The following is a 24,995-nucleotide window of genomic DNA, read 5'->3' as shown; positions in this document are numbered from 1 at the left end:
TATGATGTTATTATGTGAGGCTTTATATTTATTTTATTTATTTGTGTATTCTATAATATTATTGATAATTTATGTGCAAGAAAATCGATTATATGAGAAATTCAGACATAAAGGATTACCATTTACCAATGAATTAACCGAGTTATTCTAAGGTACTATTGCCAATGGGCCTAGAGCATAGGCACCTTCAAGTGGAGTTTTGCCTAACATTTACAATAGGAATGAAGGTGAGGATGAAGAGGTGTATCAGCCAGATATGGTAAATGAGGGTATTGATTTGGAGGAACGTTCAGAAATAGTGATGAGATCTTAGGAACTACTAGAGTAAGTGGTGAATTTAATAAAGTAGTTCTAAATGCTTCTCAAGAAACCTTAAATAGAGGCAGTGGTAAGAGGAAGAGGGGTAAAAGTAGTAACAATAGAAAGAAGAACAAGTTACCTAGTACAAGTCAAATAGCAGATACAATGAGTGTGATAGCTCAGACAACAAAGGAAGAATCTCAATAGGCCAAGGAAACATTAATTCCTGAAGTCATGTCTATAGTTAAACAATGGGAAGAAGTTACAATTGACAAACATTGGCTTTCACAATGCATGTTACTCTTCATGTCCCGAAAGGCTAGGGTGATGTTTTTAATAATGAAGGATGATAAAGAAAGTGTTTTTGAGTGGTTGAGATATGAATGTTACAAAAAAGGTTGACTATTAGAGTTTTAAAACTTATTATGAGCATATGATCTTACTTAAGAGTAGTCTAACATGTTTGTATTATATGTTGAATTTAACTTATGTAGCCTCTTGAACTACTTATATACTTTTTATATGTAGTAATCAAGTATTACAATGTTGTGGAAAAGTTATTGGTATTTCTATAGATGACTTATTTAGATGTATCTATAATTGAAATTAAGTGCACGTGTTATTTATATGTTTGGCTGCAGATAGCAAGACATATGGAAGAGTCGTCTAAAAAGAGGCTAAAGAGAGCCCAAAAAGTTAGTGCTCTCATTGTGTTGTATGCAATAAAATATTTGTGCAAAGACCCACGAAAAAATAGTGAATATACAGGTCATTTGTGGGTGAATGAAATTTTAGAGGGACACCAGTTTGTTGCTATGAAATGTTTAGAATGGAATCACATGTGTTTCATCAATTATGCAGTGAATTGACACGACATGAATTGAAGGATACTAGGCGAATGAAAGTACAGGAGATGGTTGCAAATTTTTTAAATAAAATTAGATATGGGTTGGGAAATAGGATGGCATAAAAAGATTTTAACATTCAAGAGAGAGTATTCACAGACATTTTCATGAAGTTTTAATGGCTTGCTCGAAACTTGCAATGGAATATATCAAACCACAAGACAAGTCCTTTCGTCACGTATCAAACAAAATAAAATAATAAGCGATATTGGCCATTCTTTAAAGTACCATTGGAGCAATTGATGGCACACATATTCTATGTGTAATCCCTGCTAGTGAAAAATCAAAATATATTGGAAGAAAAGGAATCCCTACGCAAAATGTAATGGTTGTGTGTGATTGAGACATGTGTTTTACTTTTGTCTTGGCTAGATGGGAAGGTACTGCACATGATGCTCGCATTGTTCAACATGCCCTGATAACTTGATCTATGAACTTTCCACATCTGCCTTCAGGTATATTTGTTTGTTTAATTTATTTGTGTTAGACTTTCCAGCTTACATGCATTAATAGTAATCTTTTTTTATAAGGTAAATATTATTTGGTGGATGCTGGCTATCTAACACCAAATGGATATCTTAGTCCATATAGATGGGAACGCTACCATCTTCCTGATTTTAGAAGATCAACTGGATTTGCAAATAATAATGAGGTCTTTAATTATTTTCATTCAAGTTTATGGCGCACAAGAGAAGGAACATTTAGAGTTTGAAAGAACATGTTTGCAATTTTATGCAACATGCCTAGCTATGACTATGATATACAAGTTCAAATTGTTATTACATCAATGATGATACATAATTTTATTAGAAGACACTCTAACTCTGATGCTGATTTTATGCATCATTAGAGAGAAGATCAAAAAGACCATGAGGATCAAGAAGACTATGACGTTGATGAATACTCATCCATGACATTTTCTTCATCAGCTATAACTAGTATTCATGATATTATTAGGAACTAACTTGTATATTATCATCTTCATTAGTTATTGTAAAATTACTATTTTATATTTAAGAATTTAATTTTCTTGTCTTTTATTGAATTTATTTTAAGTAAGATATATTTAGTTATTTATTTACATAAATTTAAATGTTAATATTAATATAATTTAAATTTTTAATTAATTATATATGTAGTTTAAATAATATATTTTACTTCTTAAATAAAATGTAACAACTTTAATACTATTAGATACAAATTTATCAATAATTTAATTTTAAAAAGCAATGTCCTTTATGGTAATTTATATAGCTAAAATTAATTCTGAAAAAATTATTCAAATATCTTCAGTTCTGTTAAAATTAATTTTAGAAAAATAGCATCCAAACAAATTTCATTCTAACATAATCAATTATGATTAAAATCTATCACTTAATCAATTTTCATAATCTATTATACCCAACTGAAATCCAAACGGGCACTAAATTTTGTCATAATGTTGCATTGTGGATATGTTCAAATTGCCTTATATGATAATTATACTTAATTATTGTAAATGTTACACTTTTATATGTTTGATTAGATTGCTTGGTTATTGAGATTGTTTAATATCTCTCTCGTTTATTAACACTTTTTTAAGAGATGGAAAAGTGAAGTGTAATGGGGAAGCCTTCAAGGCCAAGCACTAGAGAGCGTTCTAATATCTCTAGTTGCTTATTGTGTAATGATATATGCATATATATATATATAGATATATGCCTACTTTATGATTCAAGTATCATGAGGATTATTAATCATTTGCATGTAGCTCTAATTGTTGACTTGGACATTTTTAGTTGTTGGTTCTTGATTATTAATCAATTAAATGTAGCTTTAATGATTGATGATTTTACTTCTACTCATGATATGATGTTATGATGATATGTAGTACAATTTATGCATGGATGATTTGCAATGGCTTATGAATGAAGACACTTGTTTAGGTGCTTATAATGTAAATGCTTGCTTGGCCACTAAAAGTTTGAGGATCCTCATTTGGTACTGTATTTAAATGAAACCTAATACCTTCCATCTACCTTATCCTGTTAGCTAGAGTCTAGTTTGAGGATACACTTAGCCAAAAGTGTATTGCCTACTAGACTAAACTTCCTTCCTTAAAAAGAATTGTCCAATGTCCCATAGTCTCAAATTAGGGAAAATGGGCCCTAATAAAAAATGCCAACCATAGCGTCCTTGGTAGTGACTTTTCATGTGACTAACATAATAGCAAAATTTTTAACACATCTACCATAATCATATCCTCCCTTTTACTCCCTACAATTGCATCATATCCACAAGATTCCAAAACACACAAGCATGTTTGGAAAAAGAAAAATATATTTTTATAATATTTCAAATATTCACAAGCATGATTGAAAGGTTTTAAGTAATCATAAATAAACATTTCCATAATACAATTCATTAAACAGTATAAACTAATGATTGAAAGGGAATAAAATGATATATAAGTTTAGACTATAGCCAAGCATGTTAGATAGTTTCAAAGATACATTTTCAATTTAGGATAAATCAAACAGGGCCTCAGTGGGCATAGTATTCCTAAAATAACTTATACATATAATAATATAACACAATAGTTTCCTAGTATAAAAAGAATAATAAGTGTTACCTCTTTTTCAAGTTAAACTTATGTGTTTCATAATGTTCACATAACCACCAACACAAATGCTACTTTACTATAACATCTCAAAAATTTAACCTTGATTAAAAAAGCTAAATTAGGGTAATTGAATAAATTAATGTGGTGTGTGGCTAGAGAGGTCTAACCAATGTTTTAGATTGTGGTTTTAGCCTTAGATTTGGGTTCAAAGCAAAGTCAAGTCACTTGGATAGTAAAAAGGGAGAAAATCAGAAGAATTGGGTTTGTGCTACATACCATAGAGTGCAACACTTCCACAACCATACATGTGTGAGAATTCATAAAGCTTAGGCCTCTTTGTGCCATACGTTATGGTGTATGTTGTGTGTGCTGTGGCGCATGGTTAACATTTTACATAAGTGAGGCTTCATTTTGAAAATCAAAAGGAGAAAAGGGAAGAAAATAAAGGACACACCATTTTCTTTGCCACAGCTTAAGGTTTTAGACTATTGGGACATTTTAGAGCTTTCAAATACTAAGGAGAAGTCTCTTATGTCCATTCCTTTCATCCTTCTCCATTTTCTTGAAGATTTAATTTAGGGCTTATAGTTGGAGTAAATTTTTAGTCCATACTAATTATAGGTCCAAACCCATCAAGTTAAATGGAGTTTAGGAGAGTTTTTTAGGTTATTTAAACTTATTATTAATGATATTATGAATTTTGGTGGTTGAAGGGTGATAAATACCTAAAAATAGCATTTATTTAGGTGGTTTTATGAGTTGAAATGCCACTAATAATGTTTAATATTCCATTATTGATCATATGGGTTAAAGGTAGCTAATGAACCTAATGGGTATGGTTGAAAGTGAGAGATTATGATTTTTGTAAGTTGGAAGTGTTGAGCTAAAGTTTTGAAAATTATCCTAATGAGGATATTAATGATTGTTGATGTGATTAATTATAGATTAATGATTGTTGATGTGATTAATTGTAGATTAATCATTTCTTGGCACCATTCAAGCTAAGTGAAGCTTGAAAGTGTTTATTTTAAGGGGTAAATTTTTAATTTCTCAAAAGTTTAAGGTAACCGAGAAAAATTTAATTTATACATTTATTTGTTAATTAGTTATAAGTAATTATAATTTGTTGTGGAAGAGATGGATATGCATTGAACATATATTAGATACAATTATGGCATAAACATTGATTTTAGCCTTAATAATATATTGATGTCTGATTTGATGATAAATGATTTTATTTGTGTATAAATACTATAATATGAATGAATCTTATGATGTAATAATGATGTGAATTGAATGAGATTGAGAAGAATATTGAGAATATAATAAAGGATAAATGTTATAAATGGGAGGCACTATCAGTAAATTTTGATAATTGAAAATGCATGCCATGACATAAATGCTTGAGAGCTTGTTAATCAAGAGTTGATGTATAAGTGTATACATATTATGAGTTAAGAATGGATGCATATATAAATGTGGTAAGGCCGCTATTTGGAGCTCAATGGCTTGCCTTTTTATTTTTATTGTCCCACTTGTTCTTTAAGGGATTGTCCCACTTGTTCATTGAGGGACTCAAATCTAATTAATCTCCACTGGTTCATGAGAAGGATAGCTTAGGAGTACAACATCCAATGATTGTTAGTATTAGGGGAAATAATGACTCATAAGTGAGTGTAGTAACCTTGGTTGAGCAGCTTCTCATAAGTGAAAGGTTTTGGTCGTCTGATCTCATAGACAAAGCCCACTAAATAGCCATCGGTATCATGTATGAGGTATTAGAAGGGTAAAAGAAGGGTTTGATCATGCATATCATGCTTTGGCTACATGGTTGTTATTTTTGTAGCCTTGCATCTTTAATCGAGGGCACATAGTTATTAGTTTTGTGACCCTCAATATTGTTATTATCTAGTCACATGGTTGCATGTATTGTGACTAAGATTAATAATAAAATGGTTATTGTAGTGACAACTTGTATATGTGATAATATGTTAGTGCTATTTGCATCATTATAATTGATTGACATGTATTTGTATAGGCTAAATTAACCTTAATTATTAAGTGATTATACTACTCGCCTCTCTCTCTCTCTCTCTCTCTCTTCAATATTATAAGTGCTACTTCATCAAGTCAAGATCAGATAAAACAACTTGAGGCATATGATTCTATTATCCTAACTTGTAGACCTTAATTATTTCAAATTTATGCGTACAATTTTATTGAGAATTGCCAAATAGGAGTTGTATTATTTTGATTACTTTCATTATTTTATGATTTGAGTTAATTCATGTATTTTGGAGCCTAGGTTATTGTATGTTAAATTTTGATGCTAGACAAGGCCAAAATACTAACGTAAGTATGATATATAGGAAATGGATGATTATAAAGGAGAAATATGATATTTCACAGTTAAATGGCCCCCTTTTGTTTTTTTGATTCAGGAGTTGAGTATTAAAATTGTGATTTGTGAGTTGTTGTATTGTCATGGTATATTATACAAGTTTGTTATAGTCTATTGAGTATAATCTTAAGGTTGTTATTAACTCTTGGCACTTGGATGTGAAATTGGATACCCTAGTTCTGTTTGAATTGAAAAAGGAGTGAGTTTATAAATGGATGTCTAACTTTATAGTAAGAACTTATATGTGAGTAAGACTAGTACCATTAGCTAGTTCTCTGTGAGAGCTTTCTATAAATACCTAGATCACCTTAATTAGATGCTAGATGAAAAAATAGGACACATCATAAATTTGCCTTGAGAGCTATCATTTGACAACAATTTTGACATCATGACATATGCAATGCACTGTGGCACATGGCACAAAGAAGATGTTTTGCGGCACATCTATATCTGTAGTGTTGAAATGATATTTTCAATCTTAATGCAAATGCTTTGATATAAATCAGTATCCCATGTTTCCGTAAACTCACTTTCCTTTGATTATGATTCATGAGAGTATATTTTAAGTGTTTTAATAGTTTGAAAACTTGAGATCCAATTTATGTAAATTTTACAAATTTAGTAGTTTAATTGGATTAAACTTTGTAATTACCTTAAGTTCGAAATTAATTGTGAATTAGCAAGAGAGACCCTACATTTAAAAAAATTAACAATGATAAATATAATTACTTAATAAATCTTAATGATTTATTTTATCATAAAATTAACTCCACTAGTTCCCAACGTTCTCCATTTTATCTACAAACTATTTTATCCTTTAACTTAAATTAATTTCTAAAAACTTTTATGCCTTTTTACCTCTATAAATTTAATAAAAAAACTCATATTCAAATTTATCCCTAAAGACTCAAACTCTATCTTTTAATTTTATCCCAAATACATATATTCAATTCTAATATCCTCATATTTAGTTTATTTGTAAATAAATTTAAATTCCAGAGAAATCTTCTACCCCATTAAATCATAATTAAGTCATTATCATTTATCATACATCTCTCAAAATATAAAAACTACTCTAGAGTCCTTAAAATTAGTTATTTGAGCAAACCAACACACACATATTCTTATTCTAATCATTATAGCTCTTTTAATAATCCAATAATCAATTGAAAGCATCTAATAAATTCAAAATATATCCAAATGTAAATTTCTATCCTCATCAAATGACAAGATATTAAATAAACAATAAAGAGAGACCTAAATCACTTATCTAATTTTTAAAAATCTTGAAATAGATGGACAAGATTTTTGAGACTTAACACACTCAGAAGAACTTGCTACACTATCATTCTTGCCCCAATCATATTTGTGCCAATTTCTACACTTCTCACGTAGGCAGGCGTAACACCTTTATAATAACACCCCAATGTCAAATCAAAGTGGGGGCCATCACTTTGATTTTTTCATATATTAATTTCTAGAATTTATTTATATAATAAGAACTATTTATTTATGTACACTAAACAATCTCCCATAAACTCTCAAAATTTTTATTTTGGGTTGAATTTATGTATTTTATTTAAATGAAGTTTTACATAATTAACTAATTATAATATGGTAAATTGAAATTTATATTAAATATCTCTCTTTAATCTCATCTAATCTTGTAATTATTTTTTCTAAAATTTACATCTTTAACTTCTTTTTGATTAAATTACCTTTACTCAAATAATTATATGTTAAATTTCAATTATCATGAAATCTCATCTTAATGTTATTTAAATCTTGAAAATAAAAATCGGGATGTTACTCTAAGCTTTTATTGAAGTTTTTCCTTCAATAGCTTTAATAAGTAGCTTATTTAAAAGATAAATAGTTGTATAATCAACCTCAGCCCAAACTTCAAAAATGAGATTTTATCCAATATCATACTTTAATTTTAGCCATCTCTGCTACTTTTCTATTTTTCCTCTCTGAAATCTTATTTTGTTGAGGTGAATAGCTAACAGTAAGCTAATGTTGAATCCCCATATCAACACAAAAATCATCAAATTCATTAGAGCTATACTCCTTGCCATTGTCAATTTTTAGGCATTTCAATGAACATCCACTTTGAGTTTTCTACCATAATCTTTAAACACATAAAACATTTGAGCTTTATTGGTTATAAAATAAACCCATGCCATTCTTGTAAATAATCTATAAAAAGCACAAAATACTTGGTGTTGATTAAAGACTTAGTGCTCATAGGCTAACCTATATATGTATGAACTAATTTTAGTTTTTGCTTAGCTCTCCAAGTTACTTTTGCTAGAAATGACACCTTGTGCATTTTACCAAGTTGATAGGAAGCATGTGCATCATTAACAACAAAGATTTCAGGTAAATCTCTAATGAGGCCTATCATAGACATATTCTTTAAAGTAGCAAAGTTAAAATGTCAATACCACCTATGCCTTAGCGAGGACTCATCATTCACAACATAATTGATAGTATCAAGAGACTCATTCCAATCTAAAGGAAAATTCCTATCTACTATAGGTGCTTTGGCTATCAAACAATTATTAGAATCATAAACATACCATATCTTATCCTTAAATGATATTGAGTATCCATTTGTGTAACACTTAGTAAATTCTAAGCTAAACTTTATACAAACAGGACATTGTTAATATGTTTGATACCTTATTTGGTGTGCACTGTAATTGAGCCTTTTCCTTTAACTTGAAAAACTTTTCTATCATCAAGTTTCACTTTAGATTTTATTGTCTCGTCCATGCAGCAAAACACACCTTCATCATTGTCATGTGACTAGTGCAGCCATGGCCAACATACCATATTTGATACCTTGTACATGAACTGATTGTGAAGCTATAAAAAGTGTATGATCTACCACCTCTTAATCATCTGTAAAATTTTCTTGCTGGTGAAGTTGATTTTGTTATGGATCACTTCCTTGCTTTTGCTTTATACTACAAGCCCTCTTAATGTGACCTATCTTCTTTTAAATTCTACATTGAATAAGTCCTTTACCCTTGCACCAATAATCCTTTTTCCATATTGTTATTTATCATGCACATTCTGCAAGGTAGAAACTTTTCTTGCTTCCTTGGTTCCTTGGAATTTCTAGCAACCTTTCCCTACCATATTTTGTCACTTCTAGACTTCTTTCCCTTTTTCGCAGGCTATTTACCTTTAGCTTTCATTTAAAAATGTTGTAAAAGCTCCTTTTGTGGAACTTTCTTCTCTCATACAAGCTCTTTGTTCTTGATTTTATATCTTGCTAATAAGTTCTACAATTGAGCGTGATTTCAAGTCACATGACTCTTTAATTGCAAAAATTTTCACTTCAAAATGTGTTGGCAAACTAACAAGTATCTTTTTAACTATCTTCATGTCACTAAAATCTTCTCGAAGAAGTCTAATCTTATTAATAGTGTCCAAGAGTTTTGAGGAATACTCTTCAATTATTCCCCCTTCCTTCATTTTTAGCATCTTAAACTCTCTTTTTAAAGTTAAGACTTTCACTTTTTTATGCTTCCATTACCCTCATTATCCCAAGCCTCCTTTGGTGTCTCACATGCCGTTAGCCTAGTGAATATGACATTAGACAAGGTTGAATGCAAACAAGCAAGAGCCTTTGGTTTCTTTGCAACATCTTCTTCATGTTTCTTCATCGAAGCCAAAGTTGGATTGGCTATAAGTGCAAGTGGATTAGTATCATTTTCCACTACATCCCATAGACTTTGAGCCTTCAAATAAGCCTTCATCTTCATTGCCCAAATGTGATAGTTTTCCCTAGTAAACACCGGAGGTCCCATCCTTGTAGAGTTGCTGGTTGTAATCTCTCACTTGATCCCTTATGTGTTTGGTCTCTCAACCTACGAACACTCTAAAAATGAGATATCCCTAAACTCATAGGTCCCCTTAAGAAAAGCTCTAATATCATTTATCAGTAAAAAGACTTTTGAGAGAAAAGAAGAGCAAAAATGAAAAACATTTTTCTAAATTGCTACATGCCACTTTCATTTTCAATAGTTAATATGGAGAGTCATATCCTACTCCAACTATGATATGGCATGTTACAAAACATGCTCCTAGTCATAGTCCTATTAACTTAACAGTGAATAGATAAAAACAAAAGCGACTAATCACTACAAAATATTAACTTAAGTATTTGGAAAAATCTCAGTCAAGTAACATTCTTGAATCAAAAACGGAAAACTAATGTTTTTTGCATAGTTTTCCGCATGTGTTTTAGCTAGTATCTAAGTTCTAGTTTTAGTGTTCATGCTCTTATCAACCTACTTGCTTTAGCTTTCATAATATCCATCTCTCTGCTAGCTTCCCAACAACATTGCAAATCCCAAGGAGTATTTTAGGGTGCATCTCTTTGTTACCTTGTAGGAATGGGCAACAATGTCCTATTTTTACCGTGTTCTTGAACGATGGATCTTGTAGCTAATAGAATAGAGCTTTCCCAAAGTTAAGGCGATCAATAAAATATAAGGGGGTTCAAGTTGGATGCAACACTTGCATTGGCACATTTACAAATTTTCGTTGCCACTTCTATGGGAGTTGTTCAGTCTTTAGCTTGTTCTGTTTTTACCATTATCTCTTGTCTTTCTTGTATAATAGTCCATAGTATTCTTGAACTCGAATTAATCTCGATTGATCTGAATTTTTGAGTCCCTGTATAGGCGTATAGAGATTAAGAGCATATGAAAGGAGTAACCAATGCTGTCTGCTCTAAGGGAAATTAACCATGCATCAAGCACTTAGCAATTCTTAATACCCCCTTCCATCCCTTTCCTTTCTCTTTCAAAAGATCAAATTCTTTGTTTAATGTTTATTCTCATGTCCTTCTCTTGCTTGGCCTTACATGGAATCAGACCCCGTGGCAAGGGTGAATGATGCTTTGTTAAACAAAGAACGATAACAAAAATGTAATGTTGTCCCTTTATCTCCTCACTCAAGCAACCCAATTGCTTCCTCTGTTCCTCATCGCACCTTCATTTTACTATTTCTCTTTAAATTTTGATCTTTTTAAATTACAAACTTCAACACTATTTCTAAGATATTAATTTAAAAATAAACCATACAAGCCCCTACAATCTACACCAAGGTGGTCTGTACTATTTCTTACGCACTTTCCCTCTATATCATGCTTATTTAATGCCTTGTTTTTAGACAACTTTCCAACTCCGCTCAACTCCAACGCCTTTCTTTGATGGCAGATCTTTAAAATCTTACACATGTGGCCATCTGTCACAAACCACGTACACATTAATTAACAAATCGTTTGCTTTTTTTTTGTAAAAAAAAAAAGACCACTTAGTTCGTTTTTAATTCTCAGATGACTTGAGATTCAGGTTCCCAAAATTTCATACATTTGTGTTACATATCATAGCAGAATTCTGAGGGTCAAATGCCACTTTTATATGTAATATACTCGCTTAAGAGAAAGTTTGAAGGTATTTTTCTGTACTAAATATGAGACAAAAGTTAGAATATAATAAGAGATGCTTTTTTCAATTAACCTCTTGTTCATTTATTATCATTTGAATTTTTAAACAACAATTTATCACGATCATTATTTATAAAGAAGGGTAAAATTAAAAAAATTATAAATTTCTATACAATTTCAAAATTATAACTATCATTTTTTAACGAATACGAAATTTGTTAAGTTCATCTTAAATTAAAGACCGGAATAGTAAATTAACATGAGCTGTCCTTCCATGATGGAGTGAAGAAATTTGGTTGTATCAGTGAATGACATGCAAAGAAGTCGATTTGTTCCTCGAAAAGAATACGATGACGAAACGGAGTGTTGCAAGCTAAGCACCAGTTTACACGCATATGGTACGAGAGATGTGATGGAAAATCATTGCCGTCGAAGGGAAAGTAAGAACGAGGCACTGTGAGAGGGCTTCTTGTTGATTCCTCATAAAGAAGCAGTGCTGCTATGATTCGGATCGTGGCAAGAATCTGGAAGAGCTTTGGGCAATCTGTAATTTACGACCTCCGAGGGAACAGAAATACGAAACTGTTCATTAAAATCCACGAGAGAGCCTCTAACCAATTATGTATGTTTGCTGAAACCCTCGTCCAGAATCTGATAAACTGCATTATTCTAACTGATCAATCGCTTAACTAATAGCTCCGATGCTCACTTGCGTCGTCCACATTCATAGCAAATAAAGGCCATGAAACACATGTTCTTGAGCTCAATCCCCTCTTCCATCAATACAATTAAGCCACCCTTTATTTGGATTTAGTTACCGATATTTACGGATGTCCTCTCCCTACCTCTACTATTTTATCTTCTTCAAATTCCCTTACTAATACTACATCTTCCTAAAAAGTCCCTGAGTTTTATGCATTTCAAAATTGAGAGGGAAAAAAAATTACAGAAACTCCATTAATTTTGAATTTGCAAGACACTCATAATGTATATCTAACATAAGTTGATATTTACGGTTAATTTTAACATATATAATAAATAAGATTTCATGTAAAAATATTAAATTAGTAAATTGGTCACTTCTTTTCTTCAGGAGTTTTTCCAGCAGCATACGATAATCTATCAATTCAAAAATATAAAGCACCTTCATTATTATATTTTAATGAGTAACTCATAAATATATAATGTAGTTCTTAAACTTAAAATATAGAAAATGTATATTTTTAATAATTATATTATGTTTATTTTAAATACTAAAGTAGTGTATATACAGGGCAACGTGAAGGCAGCGACATATAGTAGATGATTACAATACTTTAGGATTTTTCTTTAAATTTAATTATTGATGAATTGCATGTTTAATTGGGATATTCAAACTGAATGATTAAGAAATTTTAATTGAGAATTAACGTACAAAATAAAATAAAAATATTTTTAACATTATAAAAATAATGTTTTAGTACTGAATATAGTTATCAAAATAAATACATCTCAAATATACAAATTTTTTAATGACTACAAAAATTTTAATGCTAAAAAATTGAATGGTTAAGGATCATTATGATAATATTGAAGATGTTTAGATGATTTTAATCAAAATCAATTTTAGATGCATAAATTATAAAAAGGACATGAGTTTTATAATTTAATTTAAATATTGATAAAGTTGCGCATTGTGTTATTAATTTTTTAATATATTTATTGAATATATAAATATTAAGATTTAACTTACATTATATTAAAATATTAATAATAGTAAGAAAAAATTAATAATAATTTGGTCCTTATAGTTTTGATCTGATTATAATTCAGTGTCCCTCAACTTTGATTTATTATAACTTAGTTCTTGAAATTTTAACTTGATTGTAAATTAATTTATAAAATTTTTCTCTTACAATTTAATTCCTAAAATTTTAACCTCTTAAATATTGGTTCCTATATTTTAAAAAATAAAATTATAAATATTAAAAATATTTTAAAATTTTAATATTTATAAAGATTAAAAGGGTTTAATAATTTAAAATATTAGTAATAAATTTTAAAATATCTTAAATCTTTAAAATTTTATTTTTTTTAAAAGATAAGGATCAATATTTAAGAGGTTAAAACTTCAAAAATTAAATTGTAAAAGGTAAAGTTTAATGACTGATTTAATCGAATTAAAATTTTAGAAATTAAGTTATAATGAGTCAGGAATTAAGTTATAATTAAATTAAAACTATAAAGATTAAATGATTAATTTTTTTAATAATAATTTAATATAAGTTATTAATATTACAGTATAATCAAAATCAATCTTGCGGAGAGGATTGGGTGCACGTGGAGATGGGAGGACGAGGCGGGAGAGCGGAAACGGATCGAGGAGCATACGGAGAATTGTGCCTCAGGGAAAATTAAAGGGGAAGGATTTGAAAATTTTGATTTGTTACAAGGAAATTATAAAATAAAATGAAAATATGTTGTTAATCGGAAATCCATCATAATGGCCACGAAGGATGCTGCCTTTCAAGTTATGCTTTATGATATTAATAGGCTTTTATATTATTTTTGTAATGTGTTTCTCGTGCTTCTACCTTGATTGTCCTTAGGGGCTTGGAATAGTGCTTTTGTGGGAACTAGTTCTTCCAAGTTAGTTGAACTTACCCTTAAGTTACGTTTGTTTATTAAAACAAAATATAATGAAATATATTAAAGAAAAGATAAAATTAAAATGATCAATGATCAATTTTATAAAAAAAAAGGTAATTTAATTAATGAAGTTATGAATCATGAAATTTTTAGAGAGTATAATGATTCTCACGTTTGTAATATATATTAATGCGTTTTATATAGGCGGAAAGGTGATTGAATTTATTTTTCTTTTAATTTTTTTAATTTATTCTATTTTATTATATTTTAGAAAGCATACATGACCTTAGTTTCTCTTCTGTATTCCCTTGTTTTGTATTTTTTTCAAAAAAAAAAAAAACGGATGCATCCATGGTGCAAGCATCTTTGAACGAATAAAACGCATTAAAAAAAGTGAGGGTCGGAATCAAAGTACCGAAGTCAGAACAAAAATCAACAAAAATGCACTAAAGCGGGGCTGGATTCTCAGCGTTTTGGGAGAGATGATAGCATCAACATTAAGAAGATACCTGAAGAGAGATGGAAAGTGTAAACATTGGGCTTTATTAGAGTTTGTGCGAACTGATGCCGAACAATTGAGGCCCGTGCGTGCAATGCCCCGGGTTATGCATTTTTGGGCCCATATCCAAATTGAATGCACCAAGCCTCATAGTCTGGTAGAATTGACACGCTTCCATTCCAATTCAACCCTATAAATCATTTTAGACTTTTTTTTTTACTGTTTTTCGTATAAAGAATTATATTTGATAATTTTTATTTTTCATTTATCTTGACAAGATTTAGGACCTTTTTGTTTAAGATTAAAAAGTAAGTAATTTTTATGTATTTTATAAAGATTAGATATTATTTTATTTTTGGTTTCCATAACAAAAAGTAATTATTAATTAATTATTTTTTAATTTTATAATATCTTTCTTGATTTTAGTTTTATAAAAATAATTCTTTATTATACTATTTTTAAAATTTTATGATATTTTTGTACATCATACTTCTTTAAAATAATCTCTCTCATCTACTATATAAAATTATTTTCAGGAGCTATTTAAAGTAGTTTCTTAAAACAATTAATTTTTTTTATTTTTGATTTTGATTATTTTTAAAAGTCTAAACAACCATCATAAAAGCTCATAAAATAAAATTTTTCATAAAATGAGTGATTTCTTTATAAAATAAATGTGCCCTAATGTATATATATTTTAAAATGAAAAACATAGGCAAACAGTCCATGATCTATAAAATTAGAATTCTTGACACTATTAAATTCAATTCTGGTTGATGAGCTTTCATTTGCGTGTTATATTGTATCAGAATTATGACGACTAGTTTCAACAGAATTAGGACGAAATTTATGGAATGAACTTATAAAAACAGATTAACTTTCCTTTTCAGAAGTCTCATAATACTGTCTTCGTATATTGGATTTGCAAGACACTCATAATACTATATGTATATCTAATATAAGCTGATATTTACGGTTAATTTTAACATATACAATAAATAAGATTTCATGTAAAAATATTAAATTAGTAAATTGGTCACTTCTTTTCTTCAGGAGGTTTTCCAGCAGCATGCGATAATCTATCAATTCAAAACTATAAAGCACCCTCATTATTATATTTTAATGAGCAACTCATATATATATATTGTAGTTCTTAAAAATAAAATAGAGAAAATGTATATTTTTAATAATTATATTATGTTTATTTTAAATACTAAATTAGTGTATATACAGGGCAATGTGAAGGCAGAAATATATAGCAGATGATTACAATACTTTAGGATTTTGCTTTAAATTTAATTATTGATGAATCTCATGTTTAATTGGGATATTCAAACTGAATGATTGAGAAATTTTGATTGAGAATTTAACGTATAAAATAAAATAAAAATATTTTTAACACTATAAAAATAATTTTTTTTAGTACTGGATTTTAGTTATCAAAATAAATACATCTCAAATATACAATATTTTTAACGACAACAGAAATTTTAATGCTAAAAAATTGAATGATTAAGGATCATTATGATAAAATTGAAGATGTTTGGATGAAAATTAATTTTAACTGCATAAATTATAAAAAGGGACACAAGTTTTATAATTTAATTTAAATATTGATAAAGTTGCACATGGTATTTTTATTTTTTTAATATATTTATTAAATATATAAATATGAAAATTTAAAGTACATTTATATTTTAATAATAATAATAATAATAATAATTTAATATAAGTTATTAATATTACAATATAATCAAAATCAATCTTACGGAGATGGGAGGGCGAGGCAGGAGAGCGGAGACGGATCGAGAAGCATATGGAGAATTGTGCCTCAGGGAAAATTAAAAGGGAAGGATATGAAAATTTTGATTTATTACAAATAAATTATAAAACAAAATGAAAAGATGTTGTTAATCGGAAATCCATCAAAGTTCAAAGAGATGCATCCATAATGGCCACGAAGGATGCTGCCTTTCAAGTTATGCTTTATGATATTAATAGGCTTTTTATATTACTTTTGTAATGTGTTTATTGAACTTTTACCTAGATTGTCTTTAGGGGCTTGGAACGGTGCTTTGTGGGTACCAGGTTAGTTGGATTTACGATATGTTTGCTTACTATATATTAAAAAAATAAAAATAAAATTAAATGATCAAAAGAAATAAATAATTTTATTTATAAAGAAAAAAAGTAATTTAATTCATGAGATTAGAAATCATAATTTATAAAATTTTTAAAAGGTATAATGATTCTTACATTTATAATATATACTAATAAATTTTATTATATTTATCATGAGGAAAAAGTGATTGAGTTTATTTTTATCTTAATTTTTTTAATTCATTTCATTAATAAACATGATCTTAGTTTTCCCTTCTGTATTCACTTGTTTTGTAATTTTTTTTTTCTTTTAAAAGAGATGCATCCATGGTGCAAGCATCTTTGAACGAATAAGACGCATTAAAAAAGTGAGGATCGGAATCAAAGCACCGAAGTCAGAAAAAGAAAAAGAAAAAAAATCAAAGGCACGGCATTCTGCATTTCCAACAAAAATGCACTAACGCGGGGCTGGATTCTCAGTGTTTTGGGAGATGTGATAGCAGCAACATCAAAAGCAAGAAGCTGAAGGAGGTACCCGAAGAGAGATGGAAAGTGTAAAACATTGGGCTTTATGATAGTTTGTGTGTACTGATGCAAAACAACTGAGGCCCGAGTATGTAATGCCCCAGATTTATACATTTTTGGGCCCATGTCCAAATTGAATGCACCAAGCCTCATGGTCTGGGAGAATTGATACGCTTCCATTCCAATTCAACTCTATAAATCATTTTAGAATTTTTTTACTGTTTTTCGTATAAAGAATTATATTTGATAATTTTGATTTTTCATTTATATTGACTAGATTTAGGACCCATTTTTTTAAATTTAAAAAGTAAGTAATTTTTAAGTAATTTAAAAATTTTATAAAAAGAAATTTATTTTATAAAGATTGGATATTGTTTTATATTTGGTTTCCATAACAAAAGGTAATGATTAATTAGTTATTTTTAAATTTGATAATATCTTTCTTGATTTTAGTTTTATAAAAATCATTTTTATTATATTATTTTTAAAATTTTATGATATTTTTGTATATCATATCTCTTTAAAACAATCTCTCTTATCTATTGCATAAACTTATTTTCAAGAGCTACTCAAAATAGTTTTTTAAAATAATTAAAAATAAGTTTCTTGTCCTTGTATATTGTATGAGAATTATGACGATTAGTTTCAACAGAAATAGAACGAAATTCATGGAATGAACTTATAAAAACAGATTAACTTCCCTTTTCAGAAGTCTCTTGTGCAGTCATGTTAATACCATATTTGCACTTGTAGCAAAATTCAAAGCGAAAATGTATCAGTATTTTTTTTAATTTTATACAATGTTTTATTTTGATCCTTTAGTTTTATAAAATGTCTTTTTATTTCTCTAGGCTTAATACCATTAGTTTTATGAACAATGCCAACATTAAAATTTTAAATGTTGAAAAAACATTCCGATATACTGATATATTAAGTTAAAATTTTAAAATATTAATGTTTGACACACAAAAAAAGTATCATTCGAAACTAATAATAATCAGGGAAAAAAAAGAAACCAATAATATTAAGATTAAAGGAGTGAAGAAATATTTTATAAAAGTAAGTCATACAAAAGTATAAAATTACAGGATCAAATTTGCATTTTTTTTCCTTACATATAAAGAAAGAAAGACGTTAGAAAATATTCCTCTCACTCAAAAATCAAAATCATATCTAAACAATTGATATATATATATATATATATATAGATTATGTTTTGACTGAATTGACGGCTCACAATTCACGTTCACATCAAGGATCCGATTCTAAAGCTCACGTGTTATATATAATTATAAACACACAGTTACGGTCCGCTTTTTGCCTATGTAGCCTTACACACACACACGCATATATACATATAGTGTCTAGACTCACAGTCACACTCACATTTAATAAACACAGAGAAGAGAATTTCCAAGATGGAGAATGGGGCCAAATACAATACGAGGCACAAGGAACACGCAATGACGCAAAGAAGGAATGGGAGGAAGTACAAGAGGCACATACAAGTACTCATTGATGGATGGATATGTACGAGGGGGTATTGTTATATGACGGAGATGAGGAGCAGTGAATTGAAGAGAAAGGAAGCAGCACATGCATTCATTACCTTTTTGGGTGGCGGATGTGACGCTATGCCTAACGTACCTCCCTCAATTATACACCAGAGGCTTCACGCTGATTGGCAGCTTCCTGCTCATCTTCACCGTGGGGAAGTAGCAGATGTGATCGGGCAGGGCATGCCACGTGTAGGTGGTCACCACCTGGTGCAGAAATATGGACAGCTCCAGCCTCGACACTTCCAGCCCCGGACACAGCCTCTGCCCTCCTCCGAACGGACTGTACTCGTACTTGTTCTTCCTTCTCCCTTCCATCCTCTGCTCCTTCTACACGTTACATTAATCTCATTATCATTTTTCATCATATTTATATTACCTGGCTTTTATCACGCTCACGTACCTCCCATCTCCAAGGATTGAACTCGTATGGCTTTTCATATATCCTTCCGTCCATGTGAACTGACATTAGAGATGCCACCACACAATTCCCCTTCCGAATTACGTATCCTGAATATCACGCAACCCACAGTCTTCACTTTCACGCACCCACATACATTATCATTCCTTATATATATATATATATATATATAGTGTATACACATGTATGCATATGACTCACCTTTAATTTCTACATCCTTGGTTGCTTTTCTCCAGATGGCATTCACAATATTCGCCAGTCTTAGAGTTTCACTTATCACCTGATGATGGCATCAATTAATTAATAGTCCCGATCATTTAATTTATGTTGAAAACCATGCTTAATTCTTTTTCTCCAGAGAGACTCACATTTTGAGTGAATGGCAGGGACATGTAATCATTCCAGTCATAATCATCACCGCGATCTGCCTTCTGCCTCTTCAGTTCCATGTTTTCCTCCTGCCAATCAACATAAAGCCGATCGAGAAAAGTCAGGGTGAATTGATTACTTCCAACTCGGATATGTAGATGAAGAATACTGAGACCGCGATTAATGATAAATAATAATGGATGCCATGGTCTGAATTTTCCGTGGATTGGGTTGAAAATTGCCACACACATGTTGCGTAAATATGGAAATGTACTTGTGTACTGGTGCTGCAAGGAATGCTGGAAATGAAATGTACAGCATTTTCCAGCTTTCATTGTCGGCTCATGTGAAAGTGACCCGATTAGTGCCCACTAGTATCTCAGTTCAGCTTTCGAGTGGAGTGAAGGATTTCAAGTTTTACACGAGTTCTTGTTTTTTCTTTGAATCACAACAACTTGTCTTGCAGTTTTTGCCACCAAGAAAGTAGGGCAGCACTCAATCAGAAAAGATGACAACAAAAACAGACGGCCGAAAAATGACTTGAACAATTTAAGACGCAGGAAAAGGGAATTTGAAATTTCCGAAAACCCGCAAAAGTCGGCAAGAAATTAAATACAACGCAAATTTTAAAACAAATGGGAAAAAAATATTTCCTTGACTCGTAGGTACTGTAAATCTCCAAGAATTAAAAGAAATAATATTTTTATATTTCATATAAAAATCATGAAAGGATGGATAAGCATCGGTGCGGCTGTGCGGGCATCATTTTAGAAGAAGATGAAATTGTTTTAAACAAAAGTAATACGGGGTCTTTGGCCATAAAAATACATCAAATGTGAAGGATAAGGTATATTATTTATTATTTGATGAATGTATTTAATATAAATTAATTATCCATATACTGATATAATGACGTTGATTAGTTTTTTGGGCCAACAGCAAAATAATAATGATTGAAAACAGAAAAGAAAAAGGAAAGGAGAGGGATGGCGTCTGGGAGTGGCGGTAAGTTAATTGGATGGGCTTAACTCTGAGCCGTTCAATCCAAAATCGTAGGATAGTGATCATAAAAGTGGTGCCCCTTCCTTTCACTTCGAGAGAGAGGTCAAACCCTTTCCTCCTCATGCTGGGCCTGGGCCATCCCACCCCTTAACATGCATATGACTAATTAAAAGAAATAAATAAAAATTAGGAGGAAAGTATTGAAAAGTACCGACCAGCAAGGAGGAGAGAGCGGGAGGAGAGTGAGATAGAAATTGGAGGGCCATGGTCATAGCCGTTGGGAGGGTCTCTTCGCCCGGGATCATCATCTCTATGATATTGCCGCTTATTGCCTCCACCGATAGCAAGTTTCCATCTTCACCGTTGTCCCCTAAGAGCACGTCCACCGCATCTCTCGCTGCTCCCTTCTCCTTCTCCTTCTCCGTTGCCATCTTCCTCTCCTCCACTATCTTCCTCACCGTCTTCATCATTCTCTCCTTCGCCTGCATGCCCGCCCACCATTCACGTTATTAATTAAAACTCGCTCCTCCTCCTATATACGCTACCTCTCATCATCACTCTTCCCACACTTTACCTTCAGAGATTTGTACAGTCTTGTTCCCGGAAACTTGATGGGCATGCATATCAAGCCTTTTATGTATTCTTCGAACTCTCTCTTCAACGCCTCCAACTCTTCTCCCGGACCCATGCTCATCAGAATTCTCACCAGAATTGTAAATGTAATCTGCCAACCCCACATATCATAAATAATTCTTCCATTTTCATAATTCAAAAGATTTTTAACTTCATTTTATTATTAATTCCTCTCTTTTTTCATTCAGTCACTAATATTTAATTTTATTAGTATTATTAATTATGTGTCATCATATATAATATTCTAAATAATATAAATAATTCATGCTTTTAATTTTTACACACCCACATATATAATTGACTTTTCTTACATTATTTATTTTCCACTTCAATTATGTATTTTCTAGTAAAAGAGCACAGATTAATAGCACAGGACGTCATCAAAAGTTTAAATTTCATGAAAGCTAAGTGATGGATCATGGATGGGACGGATGAATATTACCAAAAGTTGCAAAGGATGAGAATGAAACTAAAATTGAAGAAGGTGAGGTTGGGGAATACGTATTAGGGGAATCATTGTGGGGAGAAATAATTACTCCTTTTATTACTAAATCACTTCTGATATATTTTATAAAATAAAGAAAAATCTTAAAATTTATTAATTTTGTATAAAAAGTTAATTTTTAAACTTTGTTCTTATTAAATATACATATTTCAATAATACAACAAGACTTATATACTTAACTTTATATACTTAATATACTTACATCAAATTAAACTATGATATGTAGATTTTAATATATTAATTTAATTAATAACAATAATTTATTATAAAAAAATAATTTTCAAAAGATTCATATGTCTTATTTTAATTGGATATAAGCATCTTAAATATATAAGTTTAAGTATATAAATTTTTTTTAATAATATATTTTTTTTCTTTATCATTCAATAAAAAGTTAAATAAAAAAATTTTTGATAAAAATTTAATAAAATAATTTATAAATAGGTCAAGCAAATTTTCCCAACTCATTCTGTGGATGGAACGAGAAAGAATAGTGATTACTGGTACAGTAATGACAGAGAGAGAGACCTTTTTGACTTCATCTTGAACGTATATTAATGGTTGGTGATTCCAAGAAGCTAAGCAATGGGTGACAGAGCGTTGAATGTCTGCGGTGATTCGAGATTTAAGGAGTGGGGATCGGAGGAATCCTGCAATGAGGGAATGGACCTTCCTGTGAAGGTTGCCATTCATCTGCAGAATGGAGTGTTCTCCCATCAGCTCTCTAATGGACTTGGGATATGCCGGCACGAACACGTTCCCCTGGTTCTGCAATATCACCTTGTTCACCTCCGCATCTGTCGATACTATCACCTCACTTCCCAGTATGTTCGTCCTGAACACCCTCCCATACCTGCAATGTACTACTACTTCCAGCATCACTCTATATAAATATACATAGGATAGGATGCACACGGAGTGTGTAAAGTATATATATATATATATATATATCTCTCTCTCTCTATATATATATATATTTCAATGCCATCATTAAATAATGCAAGAGCAAGAGTACTAAAGGAAAAGTTGGCTCTTGTGACTGCGGAAGTATATACAGTTACAGGTCTGCAGAAGCAACCAGAGTTGCCAAGTCTAAGGTCTGCCTAGTGACTGCAGGAGCAGCCTTTTTTCTGCTTTTACTTCCTCGGTTATGGTCTGGTAATGCTTCTCTCTAACCGCAACACCCAATGTACTCCATATTTATTGAATCACGAGCGTACGTGTTAAATGCTTCTACCTATTCTATTAATGTTTCGATTACTGCTATTAATTCCCCCTCTACCTCTCGATCATTTTTTGAATCAGCTTCAAGTTCCTTCTGCCCTCCAAGGCGTTTTTATACTAGTTACACCCACCCCATGTGAACCATAGCTCATATTGAATCAAGCCTCGTGATGGCAGCATATTCTTACAGTTTAAAATGAAACCTGTAATTCGTACTTTCAAAATATATTCTCGGAAGAGGTTAGAGAAACGAAGAATTCAGTTTCCTTTTATTGTTTGATTGTCCGAAAATTATTTCAGAATTATGTGAAAATTAATATTCATAGCCATATGTTTATTAATTTTAAAATCCAATTAAGTGACTAAGAACTTATATTCATGCATGGCTCTCTCGTTCATTAATTTAATATTTATACTACATATCCTTGAAAAAAAAAAAAAAAGAATTGGAAGCGGCCCGCTTCCTGAGAAAGTTGAAAAAAACCAATATTATAAGTGAATTTTTTCATAAATGAGGAAATGGAATATCACATGGGAAACCAAATTAATATGATATTGATATATGCATGTATGGATGTGTATGATGATAAAAATTTGACAGATGAAGTGATGGACCATGGAGTTTGCTTTTCAAATATGCAGGTGTATATTGCTCATGTAGGAAAAATTATGCGATAAATTCGTGGTCCAGAAAAATGAAGGTGTACTGCAATATTTACAGATAAAATCAGAGGAAAATTGTAATTGAACGGAAGATCTTGGCGGTGCGATGCGAAATTAGTTATGGACCAGGAAGACAAAAGTGTGCGGCCAGTGATGATCTGTATGACAGCTAAAAAGGGGAAAAAAAAGGAAGAGGAAGCTGATGGTTGGATCAAAGGCGGGAGGAAAGCAGAGAAAAGGAAAAGAAAAGAGAGAGAGAGAGAAGAGACATACAGGGAGGAGCGGCGGTCCATGAAGGAGAGAGGTCCGGAAGAAGCGTAGGCGGAGGCGAGGAAATGAAGAGTCTCGCCGAGGAGGGGCCAGCCGGAGGAACCAGGAGGAGAGTTGGAGTGGGAGGGCTTGCGACGCTGGCGGAGGCGACAGAGCAGCCACAGGACAGCACAGAGGGCCGGGATGAGGCATTGGAGGAGATTGGGAGAGAGCAGCATGAGTGTGTATTGAGGGTGGAGCATCGGGAGCCTCAATGAGGTCTGCACGCCCCTTCCCTTATTTATTTCCCAAAACTTCAGCTTTCCCTCTTCCGTTTTAACAACCACCGTCCCTATCTCTGTTTTCCTCCAAACAAACCTACCTTGTATACACTTGCTCAACTATATACCCACCCCTATATTCTAAATTTGCTTCTATTTTTATCTGTCGTTTCGACCAAAATAATTGATTATCTGTGTCGGTTTTCATAAACCGTCCACATAAGTCACTGTTACGTACTCTTCTGCATTCTGTTGCATATTTTTTTTTTATTTTAAAAAACATTTTTAATTTATTTCTTAAATTGAAAAATTCAGTTCTCCCAATCTGGGATATTCATAGGACATGATGGGACCGGATGATTTGAATTGAATTTTTATCTCATATAGTAACAAAGTCACATGTAATTGAAGGGGCGCATATGCCCCCTCACTTGAAAAAAATGATATGTTTTTATACTTTGTAATTTATAGCTTTTACTTGTTATACTTTGTACCTTCTTACTTTTATATTTTAAAATTTAGACCCATTTTAATTTTATTTTTTTAGTCAAAATTTATTTAAAATTTTAACTTAGCCTTATGAATATTAGCCCACAATTTTACTGTATCTAAATACTAATATTATTTATTAATTTTTTTAAAATAAAAAAAATCTAATATAATTA

General features: G+C 30.9%; 1 protein-coding gene across 1 annotated transcript; it reads right to left on the bottom strand.

Moving 5' to 3' along the window:
* Positions 1 to 18,792: 18,792 nt before the first annotated feature.
* On the bottom strand, positions 18,793 to 24,424 carry LOC129311548 (3-epi-6-deoxocathasterone 23-monooxygenase CYP90C1-like). Its single transcript, XM_054953887.1, has 8 exons — positions 24,074 to 24,424; positions 22,442 to 22,766; positions 21,350 to 21,499; positions 20,991 to 21,257; positions 19,773 to 19,862; positions 19,606 to 19,684; positions 19,387 to 19,493; positions 18,793 to 19,304 (listed from the first exon to the last, which is right to left on the bottom strand). The coding sequence occupies exons 1-8, from the start codon at positions 24,310 to 24,312 to the stop codon at positions 19,080 to 19,082; spliced, it is 1,482 nt and encodes a 493-aa protein (XP_054809862.1). The 5' UTR covers positions 24,313 to 24,424; the 3' UTR covers positions 18,793 to 19,079.
* Positions 24,425 to 24,995: the final 571 nt, after the last annotated feature.

Source organism: Prosopis cineraria, unplaced genomic scaffold (genome assembly GCF_029017545.1).
Source record: "Prosopis cineraria cultivar Desert tree isolate PC_DT_omini unplaced genomic scaffold, ASM2901754v1 PC5, whole genome shotgun sequence".
Classification (NCBI taxonomy): Eukaryota; Viridiplantae; Streptophyta; class Magnoliopsida; order Fabales; family Fabaceae; genus Prosopis; species Prosopis cineraria.
Note: the sequence above shows the minus strand (reverse complement) of the source record. Positions and strands in the feature narration are given on the sequence as shown.

What these genes read in the sequence shown, in the direction of transcription:
- LOC129311548 (XM_054953887.1), bottom strand. Translation starts at nt 24,312, where the DNA reads ATGCTCCACCCTCAATACACACTCATGCTGCTCTCTCCCAATCTCCTC. An exon ending in TTCAAGATGAAGTCAAAAAG is followed by an intron (nt 21,500 to 22,441) that starts GTCTCTCTCTCT and finishes TGGGGTTGGCAG; the next exon opens with ATTACATTTACAATTCTGGT. An exon ending in GACTGTACAAATCTCTGAAG is followed by an intron (nt 21,258 to 21,349) that starts GTAAAGTGTGGG and finishes GCGGGCATGCAG; the next exon opens with GCGAAGGAGAGAATGATGAA.